At 38.9% G+C, this 13,144-nt stretch overlaps 1 protein-coding gene across 1 annotated transcript; it reads right to left on the bottom strand.

Moving 5' to 3' along the window:
- Positions 1-8,855: 8,855 nt before the first annotated feature.
- Positions 8,856-11,702, bottom strand: LOC103367602 (zinc finger protein 497-like). The gene is made up of 2 exons (XM_008295683.1): positions 11,503-11,702; positions 8,856-10,039 (listed from the first exon to the last, which is right to left on the bottom strand). Exons 1-2 carry the CDS (start codon positions 11,681-11,683, stop codon positions 9,120-9,122), a joined length of 1,101 nt encoding a protein of 366 aa, XP_008293905.1. The 5' UTR covers positions 11,684-11,702; the 3' UTR covers positions 8,856-9,119.
- Positions 11,703-13,144: the final 1,442 nt, after the last annotated feature.

Below are 13,144 nucleotides of genomic sequence, written 5' to 3' on the forward strand. Positions count from 1 at the left end.
GTAGGAGGGGGGAAAACAGGAGGGGGAGAGGTGTCGAGAGAGGGAGAGGTAATAAATAAAAAGGATATTGTTATGTAAGACAAGAGGTAGAAGTGAGGTTAGAGAGGAGGAAGATGTATGAGGAAAGGATGAAGCCCAGATTTGAAAGGAGCATTGGCTTTATTAGCTGTGTAAAGGATATGTTTGTTAGAATTTACCTTCTAGCATGACTTGCCAGATTAAAAACACATCATGATATCGGAGTAAACATGATCCTTGACATGACAGACTGAGTGCAGGTGTCACTGATGGCGCCTTCTTCTCTTAAATCTCTGCTCTTAATTTGTTTTTTTCATTCAGAGTGAGTCACTCTGGGCAGATGCGAGTGAGAAAAGGGGAGTTCATGTGCCCTGTGTTGCTTTTTAAATGTTCTATGTGACATCCTGCTCCGTCATATTAGCTGAGGTTAACTCGAGGGCCGCTCTCTGCGCTGTCAGTCACCCACACACTGTTCTCTTCAAACTGATTCACTGTTTAAAGTTGCCTGCCTCAACTTTAATCCAGAGAACTTGGCAGCCCCGTCGAATGCTCGTGTCAAGGATTTATTCCAAAGTACGTCACTCACACACAATAATAAGTCTCCAAAGCTCTCTCAACTCTCAGACGAGCTTTTTTCGCCCCTCAAATTTCCATTCTTTCTTTTTCACTTCATGTGCTCCACCCCTGAGACCTTTTCAACAAACCAGTTTCTAGTGAGTCTCCCTGCAGTTCTGTCCCAAAGCTGGTAGCAAGGAACTCAGATCAAGTGGGTACTCAACTACTGTTGGCATTTGTGACTGAGGTCTGTAATCCTATTATGGACAAATTAATTTCCTGTAATGCTTATTATGTGTTTTCCAAGAGATTATACCGTATATAGTCTACATGACAAATCATATTAGTGTAAAGCCACAGTTCTCTTTATAGCCTGAACATGAGAGACTTCAGCCTCGGTGACTTATGAAACCAAAATTGAAACCACAGAGGGACAGTTAAACAATTAGTCCTTTTTAATCTGCAACCCCAGCTTTATACACTTGCACGCCTTTTAAAATCTGACTGCTCATGTTTGTCAGTGTTCTTATTTCAATTCAAGTGAGGCAATACATCTGTCAGGTGCATTTTACAACCTTAAATGCTGGCATTATGTGCACATTTACTTTAAAAACAGCACAGACAAGAGTGAAATAATAAAACATCGCAACAAACACCATCTGCTCAGTTGTCTGTTTTTATGTCTGTGCCTCATTAAAACAGCATGAAAAGCATAAATTAAATTTCTTTTCTTGTATAGCAGGGTCTTCTATTTATGTTATTTGTACAATAAATGGATAGATGAATGGGAAGGAAATGTGGTTTTGTCAGCTTTGCGCAACAAAAAACAAGAAACATTTGACATATTTGAAGTGACTATCCAAAAGATTTTTGCTCTACACAATACAAACACACAAAGCTAACACATAATCCAAGAGATTATTTACTGTGCGTTCTGAAAGGATTTGATGTTTTTGCTCCATAGTTTTTTTAGATCATTTTCTTAGTTCAGCTAATATATTGGAGGTACTCTAAATATCGAGTTCTATTGTGCCCAACTACCCAGTCAAGTCAGAGCTGTTCAGGCAGAATAGATTTAATCATTCAACTATGTATGAGTAGCCCTGCAAAAATGAACAGGAACCAGGACTTATCATAATTACTTCATTTGTTTCTTTGTAGGACTTCTGGAGTTAATAGAAGGGAAGTTAATAATTAATTGTAAATCAAATAATTGCTGCTAATAATTGAACTTTTTCAAAATATATCAAGTCGAAAAATATGTATATCAGAAAATGTGTTGCACATTAGCTGTAGTACCTGGTTGCTCCAACAGGTGGAGCCTCTTACTGTTTGATAAGATGTAAGACTGCAGTTCGTTTGCTGTAGCGACCCAAAGAGACGATTACTCAGATTACAGTCACTTCCATGTTGGCAGTGCAAATAAACATGGGAACGTCAATGTGCAAATCCAAATCCATAAACAGTTTGTGATTGTTATTCCAGTCAGTGAGTATCCATTCCGATTGTTGTGGATGGGGGAGGTGGTTTTTGGTTTAGCTAGCAATGACACTTTTTTGCGTTTTTTTTTTTTTTTTTATGTTACAAAATAGAAACAGATGTTGTGCGAGCAACTAACAGTTCTAATATTTAATTGAATATTTTAGCGAAGATCAACTATTCCTGAAAAAGCAACCTGGCTGCCTTTACAACATTCAACAAGATGCCTGGTTCAAACACTCTCATTTTGTGTTTTTAAGATTAAATATTACAAATGAATTTAACAAGATGCTTAGCTGAAAAAACTTCTATTTTTGTGTTTTTACAACTCATGATATAAGTTGAATTCTGCTTTTAAGTAGTTTTGCTAATAATTTATATTGTCTCTGCTAGGGTTTAGGATTATACATTTCGAAATGTCTTGTTGTTCCCACCAAAAAGAACTTGTTGGTTAAACTAAAAATATGAAGTTTTTGTCAGCTTCACCTTTGTCACCCCAAGTATTTATTTGAATTCAACGAAACTCAGATATATGTGCAAACAGCTGAAATATCTTAACTTGTCTAACTCAAGATTTTGAGGTAGCCAAGGTACAAACTGTTAAGTGGAGCAGTTGGATGTGTAGTATGTGTGATAGAAATCAGGACACCAACACCAATAAAAAGGGAAACATAGAAAATAAAACTTTGTCTTTATCATAGATATTTTTATTGTTTTACTATTTGACATACCTTTATTCTCTGTGGTTTTCAAGAAACCTAGTTTTAAATTCTATTGAAAAGCAAGAATTATCCATATATCCAACATACATGTTCTTACACATGTGTAAAATGTGTATCCTAAATGTTCAATAAAGTTTTCATCCACAGTATGTAAACATCAGTTCTCCACTTTTCTAACCAGTGACTCTCCACACATGCTTCAGGGCTTCACATTGGTTTCTGTGTACACTGACTACAAATTTCTTGGTTACTGAGGAAACATTATTCATGCAGCTTCATTTATTTATTTTTGTGACTGGCTCTCCAAACGCTTAAGCTCCTGCCAAAGTATAATACATGCTTTCATTTCCACAGTCCTCCAGAGGCAATGCGGTACCTTGAGATAAGAGTGGGATCATACAGTCACAGACGTAATCTTGCCGTCTGCTCTCTGTGGAGAACAGATCGATATGGCGTAGAGCGGTCAGAGAGAAGCTGCAGGATACGTGTGGTATGAGAAACTAATGACATCCTTTTTTTTTTTTGTATTATGTTTGTGAACGTGTGTTTGGGGGACAACCGGAGACAGAAGCTAAAAATGAAATCATCCCACGAGATACCATGTAGAGGGGACTGTAATCTGTAATAGTGGATTCCTGTTAAATGTTTAATGTTGACACCCAGTTCCACTCGCATAAATAACTCATATCCAAATACAAAGTTATCTAAACGAATCAATCAAGCTGTTAATTTCAGCATCAGGCATTTCTGAGATAGATCTTTTGATAAACATTGATTCACATGAGCATGACTGACAAAACTGCATCGTTTATGCCATAAATTATTACGAACAAGTGAGCATCAATATTCAGTATATTGACAGCAAACCAACATAACTCCAGCTGCTCAATAACAAGCTCTCAGCCTGCTTAATCTTGAATAAATATTTGCTTTGCTTGCTCCATAATACATAGGCTACTATTGATGCAAACCAGACTCTACGTCAGCTAAACACAAAAGAAGAGTTTGAGAAATATGTTAATTGACTTTCTGGCAGTGAGGATTGAGACCACGCTCATGTCTGTTGGTTAAACATGAAGCTAAAACTAGCAGCTTGTCAGCTCGATAAAGGAAAAAGACATATTTCCAACCATGTCAAACTATTTCTCTAACGCTGTGTGGATGAAATTTAATTAAACGATGAAAAATGCTGAGGAGAACATACAGCTGAATATTTTATTTTGATGTTGTACATACATACGCAGCATTCTCTTTTTTTTTCTTTTTTTTTTTTTAGCGTGTCCGGTCCAGCATCATAGCAAGCAGAATGATGACCTGAATGCTGTGTTGTGCTGAATAGATTTACTTTGCCAAGGGGAGCTTTACAAATGTAGCCCCCCCCCTTGATAGTCTGATTTTCCTTTATTTATGTATGTAGTCATTCTATTTTGTTTCGTTCAGTTATTTTGGATGCTGGATTCTTACTGAGTTACATGTCATATTGCTGGACCTGAAAGAGGAAAAAGAAAAGTGTACAGTCTTTGGACTGTACGCAGCATTCTCTAAATAACAGCGTAGACTGGGCTGACAGAAAATCAGGTCTCCAGTATCGGCCTGAAGGCAGAGCCGCGGGAAAACAGACTCCCTGCAGACTGCACTGATAAGATGAATGCTGCTCCCCTGGAGTGAAAGAAAAGTCAATACATGTCCAGAAAACTTGTGTACCTGCTGCAAAAAGCTGACTTGTGAGGCACACACTCGTACACAGTAAAGAAACAAGAGGACACACACTAATAACACTGCTCGCTGTGTTCTATTTGCTCTTCGGGTTCTTCTCAGTGGAGGGGCAGAGGATCCGATCTGAGACTCCAATCAGAGTCTATGTATCCTCAGTGTCTTACTGCACTTTCAACCCATTTGTTAAAGATGAACTTTGTCCAATTCTTCACCTGAAGTGGCTTTAGTTAGTGTGAGCAATGAATTATTTATTGATCAAATTGATAGATCAATTTGACTTTGTCGCTCTGTCAAATGATGCTGTTTTATAGGCTGATATCCATGTTTAGCGTCCACTACTGACCACAAATCACATTCTTAAGGTGCGGTGTTCATGCATGTGTGTCGTGAACAGACACCTTCATGGAATATTTAAAGCGGAGATCCATCAGAATATGAACGCTCCTCAGAGAACACTGTCATCTCTCTGGTCAGTCAGTCAATCATCAGCTGTCAGACTCCGAAAGCCCAAATAGCTCATAGAATATTGATAAAACCGGGTATTTTTAGATCAAAATGTCATCTGCATGTGAAGTTTGGGAATCACAGTGTGTTCCTGGAAACACTTTGTTGGATTGAAATGTATGGCATTTTTTCCCCTTGTAGTTGCAAATGTATATCAAGTATAAATACTGGCTTACTAGCTGCATGACCATTTCATTTCTTATTGTTGCTGCTAGTGCTGTTCTCCACTTCGTTGTCTTTTAAGATATGTTCAAAGATTATTGAGCGCTGCCTCTATGAATCAGGGTGAAAGCTACAAATGGAATAAAATATGACGACTCAGTGAAGCCTTTGAGTTGTTTAGTCTCAGAAGAGTTCACATAAAAACTTCATTGGACTGCAGAGAGGAGCTGTGACGCGAGGTGGCCGGACAAGCTCGCTGTGATCTGCTGGCAGTTGAAATACTTGTTAAAAGTCCAGATGAAAGAGTTAATTATGAAATCTGCCAACTATCAAGAGTAACACGACACCAAGAGAAGAGGTTGCTGTTGATCTACTTTTTCAAACAAAAACAAACTTCTATTGGTGTAATGTTTGAATTATTGTAATGCTTGGGTGGAAATCTCAGCCTCAGAGACGTGATGTGTTGAAAAATCTGGACTAAACTAGTGAGAGTGGTGCGTGAGGAGAATTTGATTTAGATTTTGTAAAATGCGTGAACAAACCCTTTTAGTTAAATTAGGGATTAATGGATTTTCATCAACCACTAAAAGCATATTTGGCAGGTAATTGTGATTTTCTTATCATAAAAGACCTTCATAGTTCCTCGAGCAACTAGAATAAATAAATTATACGTGATGGGTTTTTGTAAGTAGTTAGCAAAGTAGTTTATTCATTTATTGACATCGCTGATTACATGACAGGAATTCTCAGAGGATGAGTATCTTTACACGGGACATTATCTGATGGCTGATTGCACAACAGTTTAGATTTGATTGCCAGTGATTGGGTAATCACACAATATCAGAGTAGATGACTTTTTATAACAGATTACTCCTTAATAATTAAACCGATGCCCCGAAAGTGCAAGTTTACCTCACTACTGAAATTGGATGTGAGCAAATTAAATGCAGTATATCAGCTCCCTCAGTCTCTCAGGTTCATATCGGTGGACCTCGGTGCCCTTCCTGCTGTGTGCACACACCGTTTCCTGCCTACACCTTGACGAGATGTGGCATCTCACTGCAGATCACAGTGTGGTGTGCAAATTCGATCTGCTGCAGAGGAGCTTCTTGATTTTCAATTTTCTCTCGGTATTAATAAGACGACGGGTCGACATCCCTGTTTTGTTAACACATGAACAGTGCTGTTGTTGTTACTGTGATAAATATCACAAGATTGAGTGAATATTTCATTACATCTGAAGAGTCACATCTCATGAAGATGTCACTGGGAATATATGGAAGCAGCTCCACGTGATGAACATGTGCATAACCTGCTAAGATCCTGGACAAAGGAGCCCATCATGTCTAATGAAGAGTCCTATATGCAGCCAAAGAATGTTTGGGGGTTTTTTTTAGACAGATTGAACTGTAAAAGTTCAACCTAGCATACTGCGATTTTCTAATTTAAGACACCACTATGTACAGCATTTATTTACAGAAAACGATCCGACCTCACTCTCCGACTACATTTTGCTCTCTTGTTGTCAAGTGAACTTACACAGAACACTTAAATGGAAAGTACTCCACCAGGTGTTGTGAATCTGTTACTACAGAACCAAACATTGACTGAATTGTCAAAAAGGTGACATATGGTGCATTTCTAGATTCCTTTTTTGTTTATTTGCTTGTAATTATGTGACTTTTTGTGCACATTAGCAGGCCTACAGTAAACTCTACCAGCGCAGTCAAGAAAAAGCAACATATTTTTAGTTGTTACAGTTAGAAAATCGCAAATACCAATAATTCTGTTCTATTCTGGCGTCAAGGTCAGCCATGTCAATATGACAGCGAGCCAGTTTGCACAATACTTCTTTTCTACAGCTGTGCTTTTTGACATTTCATTGTGTGTTCTGTGAAACAGTCCTGTCTACCTAAAACATCTGGAACAAACATTGCAAATTCTGCTGATCTTGCACCACAACTGCATGTTGAAAGAACAAAACAAACTGCAACACAGGATACATATGCTGTATGGGTGGCGGTTAAAAACTATCTTATCTCTGCATGCCTTCTGAAGCATGAAGGAAAACCGCTACTTCACTGCTGCAAACTTACATGCACTACTGATGCCTTCACAGCTGAACAAGTGTGGCTCTAAAATAATAAACGTTTTCCATTTTCTCCCTCTTTTCCCAGTTGATCTTTCTTAAAATACTCCACTCACATGGAATACAAAACGATTACAATGGATACTCAATTGCTACTTTATTAAAAAATAACATTTAATATGCAATGATACAACACTGTACAGTAGAGTGTGTGTGCGGGGGGGAACAAAGACGTCCCCGAGAAGACTGTGAATGAAGGGCTGCTGGTCAGCTGTGAGGACGTGCTGGAGTTTTTCTCATGCTGCATTCATCACATGTTGAGGGATAACTGAGGCAGGACGTGGCATCCAAAGCAACAACCGACATGCTCTGAAGGTACCACGCTTTCATCATGAGCTGTTTCGTTCTTCCTTTTTGCAGGACGTTCGGAAACAGATTGCTATTTTTTTTAATGTTTGTTTCTACAATAGGCAGGGACAAATTCAATGTAAAACACACAAACCCTGAGTTACTGACTTTTATAACATCCATTTCAAGTCAGACGTTAATATTTCTTGTATGCCCTCGTGTTATGAATGCAGCATTAATCCTGAGAGGAGAGAAGCAACTGTAAGATCTGCTGTTCACGGATCAGTCCAAGATGTGAAGTGGAAGTACTTTATTCCATGACGAACAATCACTTCCGAAAATCGACCACGACCGAGGCCCCTCCGAAAATACCTCACATGTAAATAATCACTGTGGTGGAAACGCAGGCAAACTTAAACCTTTGCTGACTGAGACTCCTCAAAAACCACAAATAGGTTCCGCTAATACTGTATGGCCCTGGTATAGAGTGAATTTCTGCATCGTCCAGGACAGATGCCACAGTGCATGTCATCAAAAAAAAAAAAAAAAGACACCACAAAATCCCTAAATGCATGGTAAGTCTGGACTAGTGGTATTTTACAGAATATCACATTATTTCACAAAATAGTGTAGCAGTCTCACAACAGATTTGTCCTCTTGTTTTCGGCGGACAACATGAAGCACTGACGATGTGAGATGGCAGTGTTTAGCTCTGCAACAATGTAACAGCACTGAGAAAAGAAAATATGAAAAAAGAAAAAAAAAATAATTTGGCAATAAGTGAAAAAAGAAAAAAAAAATAATTTGGCAATAAGTGCCAGATCAGAGTCCTCCTTGTAAATCAGTCGGTTCTACAGTTCATGGGCTTTTAAGCAGCTTTTTGTTTGCTGACTTTTTCATTTGCTACAAAAAAAAAAACTACAATTACTGGCAGTGTTAGACTGAGCCATGCAGCACACAGGCTTCATTTGCCAGGCCTTCAGTTATCTTATTAACGAAGAAAATGGAGGTGCTTTAATGACTACACTGGTCCTAATTTTAGGTTTTAAAATAACAATTAAAAGACAGATGCTAAGTCTTTAAACTCAAGCATGGACTCATGGATATGACGAGACTGGCTGATAATGAGGGTGACTGTGCTGAACATTCTTGCATTTCTTGATGCATCTCAATTTCAAGGCATGTGTGGAAGACTTAATCATGCTAATTATATGACTAAGGAAAAGGCTAGATAATTCAGAAAGACTAGCTAATAACTCAAATCGTGTCTTAGAGATTTAATACTCATTGACAAGTACAAAATTAAGTAAATGACATACTAAACTGGCTAATACAAATTCTACTGAGGGACTGAGAAGTCTTAGGTTAGATTAAAAAAAAAGAGTCATCTAAGCGTTGCAGAATCCCTAGTTCTTGGAAAGTAGGAAGAAAAGCCTTGTGTCAATGGCAGCAATTTTAGCTTTTTATAGAAAAGTTTCCCACATCAATATGATTCACAAACCAGGTTGTTTAACAACACACTTGCATCATTGCCCTGAGAAATATGTTCCCTCGCGGCTATGGGTCTGAAGATGCCTTTTAATTTTGTCAGAGCGACTGAAGCATTTGCCACACACGGGGCAACTGTATGGCTTTTCCCCCGTATGGATCCTCATGTGTACCTTCAGGTGAGCCATCTGTGTGAAGCCCTTGCCACAAATCTGGCAGCGGAATGGTTTTTCTCCTGTGTGGCTACGCTGGTGCTCCTGGAGTCTGCCTGAGGAGCTGCAGCATTTCCCGCATACTCCACAGCGATAAGGTTTTTCCCGAGTGTGCACTTGAACGTGTACATGCAAGTGGCCAATGTGACTAAACGCCTCGCCACAAACCTTGCAGCAAAAAGAGGACATGTGGCCTTGTAGGGGGGATTTTTGATGGGGGCAGTCTACAGCATTGGCTCCTTGGTTACGCATATGAGACGCCTGTCCTCTGTTAGCTCCAGTTCCAGCTCCCTTAGCACCAACCATCTGTCCCCCATTCTCCACACCGATAATGTCAATGTTGTTCTCATTTGAGCAGTTTGGGTTGACTGGTGCCAGAGGCTGAGCGCCACTGTTCGAAGATGTAGAGCCTCTGTGGCCGCCTCCACTTTCTGCCTTCACATGCCTCGAGGAGCCTCGAGATCCAGGATCCCTTTCTCTGTTCTCCACGCCTTGACTCTGAGGGAGATTGGACGTGTGTGGGCCATCCTGTGGGTATTCATTTCCAACATGCGGAGGAGTGAACATATTCTCTGGCGTGCTGCAAGAGCCGTGCGCCCGAAGCTGGTCATCTCCTTGGTTGGCCCGAAGGTCTCTCTTGTCCTTGATCTGGATAGGAATACGCTCCTCATGCCCCATGCTGGGACTCCACTCGCGGCGTGGATGCTCACCATCCTCCTCGTCCAACAGCGGCATTGATGGACGATCTAAGACAAAAGGAGGAAGAGGCTCAGCTGAAAACAGAAACTACTATATTGCAAATAATACGGCACAAGAGTTTTGATTGAAATATCTGAATGACTTGCTCGTTGTGTTTGAACACAAGCTCAAGATACTATAAAAGGTATAGAGGAGGAAGCAGAACATATGAAAATGGTAACTGTAGTGCCCTTCTGTAAAACATTCCTTCATTAGATGGCTTTTTCTTTTTCAACTGAATGGGCAAAGAGTTGAACTTAGTCCACTGCTAATTGAAACTAAGAGACAATCTAACCTGAAATATCTCAATTGTAGTCATTTACAACATGTATGACGTCTAACTGAGGGGGTTACAGTACCAGTGCAGAGGTGGTAAACTACTATATCTGGTTTCCTGATCAATAATTGCAACTTATGGTCTAACGACACAATAATAAAATAGCACATTTGCTGGTAAAAGACGTACACTTTTACCGTGATGGTTAAATTAGTAGTAATAGTCATATCTGCAAATATTGTCAGTCATCCAGGTCATGGTACATCTAAGTGCTAAAATAAAGGCAACTGGACTTGCTTGAGTTTGTTAAAGACATTTCATCTCTCACCGTAAAGGCTTTCTCAGGTCTGAAGATGTCAAAAGTTTTTGGATGTGAGGACATACATACATAGTGGCAGTAATGTAATTAAATAACTCATTGCTAGTTTTGGTATGATGTAACATTATCTGGTGAAGTGGCCCAACTTTATTGCAAAACCATCAGGGGAACCCCTCAGTAAATACATAAACAGTTAACAACATGCTAATACCAATGTAAGGTATTACCATCTTGGACTCCTAAGCATTGTTTTACTTGAATTTACAGTTGATGTAATTGGAACTTGTGATACTGAAAAGAGACAACCATAGAGTTATGTCAAGATAAAGTGTGAATAACTGAAATTATGAATGCTTATATGAGTATTTACACTCATAGTAAGCCATGGCACCTTTGCTAACACTTTGGCAGCAGTTGCACCTATGAGTCTATGTGAATGAAGTGTTTCAGCTTCAAGTAAACAAACACTGTTGACACAGCACTTGTGTGATCGTTTTTGGTCTTTACCATAGTGGGTCCCAGTCAAACAAACCCTTAATTATTACTATAAATACGTCAGCATGCACACATGAATCCAAATATAGCTCAATGCTATCCCGGGTGTAGGCTAGTCGGCTAGCTGGCAGGCTAACGAACAAAGGTTGCTAACGCGCTAGCCGCTTCACAACAACGGCAGCTAACGTCAACTAGCTTGCCAACGGCCAAAGTTAACTTGCTTAGAAGTGGGGCAACATTATCCTGTAGCTGTTTATCATGTTGTTATATATGTCCTGTTTGCCGTCATCTTAATTTCACCCCCTAATGCCACCCCACAGTGTTGGCTAGCAGTGCAAGAAAGGGGCGCAACTGCACCGTTAGCTTTCAGCGGAGCTAACCTGGCCATATTTCAATTCCAGCGTCTCGCAGTCTGCGTCTCAGATGGTCGTTCTCCCGCTCCCTGATCGCTATCTCCTCTTGGTACTCCAAAATCGTGTCCTCAACAGATTTGTAAATCTCCTGCGCGGCAAGCATCAGGCGCTCAGTCAAAAAGACGTTTAGAAACTGCAGTTTGGTCATTTTCTTGGATTGCGCTGAGCTCCTGCAGTCATCCAAAATGGACCAAAAAAGATGCTCGACCCGATCACGTGACCCAGACTTGTTTCTTCTTCTTCGTCGTCTCCTTCTCCTCCTTCTTCTTCTTCTTCCTCCTCATGCTGCCCGAGGATGGAGGAGACGTTTCTCTCACTGTCACCCTGATACAGTCATGATCTTACCTCAAAGGTTTTTACTAATCCTGTAGATTCTGGTTTTCGTTTGTTTTGTTTGTTTATTCAATTGGGGGGTTTTTGTTTTGTTTTGTTTTTTTTTTTATTTTTTTTAGACATTTATATGTTTGAGAAGAAAAAAGAAGAGAAGATGGAACTTTACTATTTCCCAACTGAAATTTTTGTGCCAGATAGTTCTCAGGAAAAAAAAATAGTAGCATGACAGTACACACTGTACCTAATAGATTTACACACCAAAAAAAAAAAATATTAAAAAAAATACTAGAATAGAAAAGTAAGAACAAATACTGGCAGTGATATTGAAGTATGAAAGTAATGTTGTACATGATAATGAAATATTGCACAGGATATTGAAATACTGCACATACAAACTAATGTTGCGCATTTTATTGATAAAGTATCTATTTATGTAATTTTAAACAGAAGTCGATCTGTTTACTCTTTGAATATCGATGTAGTTGTTTCATTTCTTTAATTTTTGATATGTATGCTCCTATTTGTTGTTGTTGTTGTTGTTTATAGTTCTCATAACCTTGCGGTTGCTTCTTTTTTTTTCTTCTCTTTCAGTGAATACATGCTAATCGCTCCTACTAGGATTTGTTTTATTAGTAAAACTTTGCACATGTATGGTGGTAATTTGACCATATCTGACATATTACTTTCACTCCTGCTACACATCTATTATTATATATTAGAGACTTATCATGACTATAACACAATCACTTCAAGAAAAAACTCAGTGAAAGCCACAACCTGTACAAGTATGTCATCTGACTTGAATTCAAAACTTTTGAGGTATTTTTTATAAAGAGTGCAACACAACTCTACAGCAAAGAGCAGCAAAAATAAAAATTAAAAACATGATTGGGTCTGTTATCAAAAATATAGTTGGACATAAAAAGTATTAAAAAACAATGTACTGATTTTTGTTGCATTGAGTTCCTACTGTGGTCGCTGTATTTTTATTCTAGTAAATCTAAAGTGTTGGTTTTCATTTTGGCATAACAGCAATTGTCTAACACCGAAGTTTCAGTACACCAGGAGTGCCAAAGTCTGGCTTGATAGCAGCGTGAAGTGAAAAATTGTGGTGTTAGAAAAATCTTTTTAGAAAGCATGAATGTACACGGAAAAATTATTTGACGTTTCACATAAGAGCAAATACCTCACTGTTCAACTCAGACATGATGCAGTTATTGCAATATGTAACAATTTAAAATCCTTTCATGCTTTGTGATAACACTCTCATTTCTGC

The sequence above is a fragment of the Stegastes partitus genome, unplaced genomic scaffold (assembly GCF_000690725.1).
Source record: "Stegastes partitus isolate 25-593 unplaced genomic scaffold, Stegastes_partitus-1.0.2 Scaffold1069, whole genome shotgun sequence".
NCBI classification, from domain to species: domain Eukaryota; kingdom Metazoa; phylum Chordata; class Actinopteri; family Pomacentridae; genus Stegastes; species Stegastes partitus.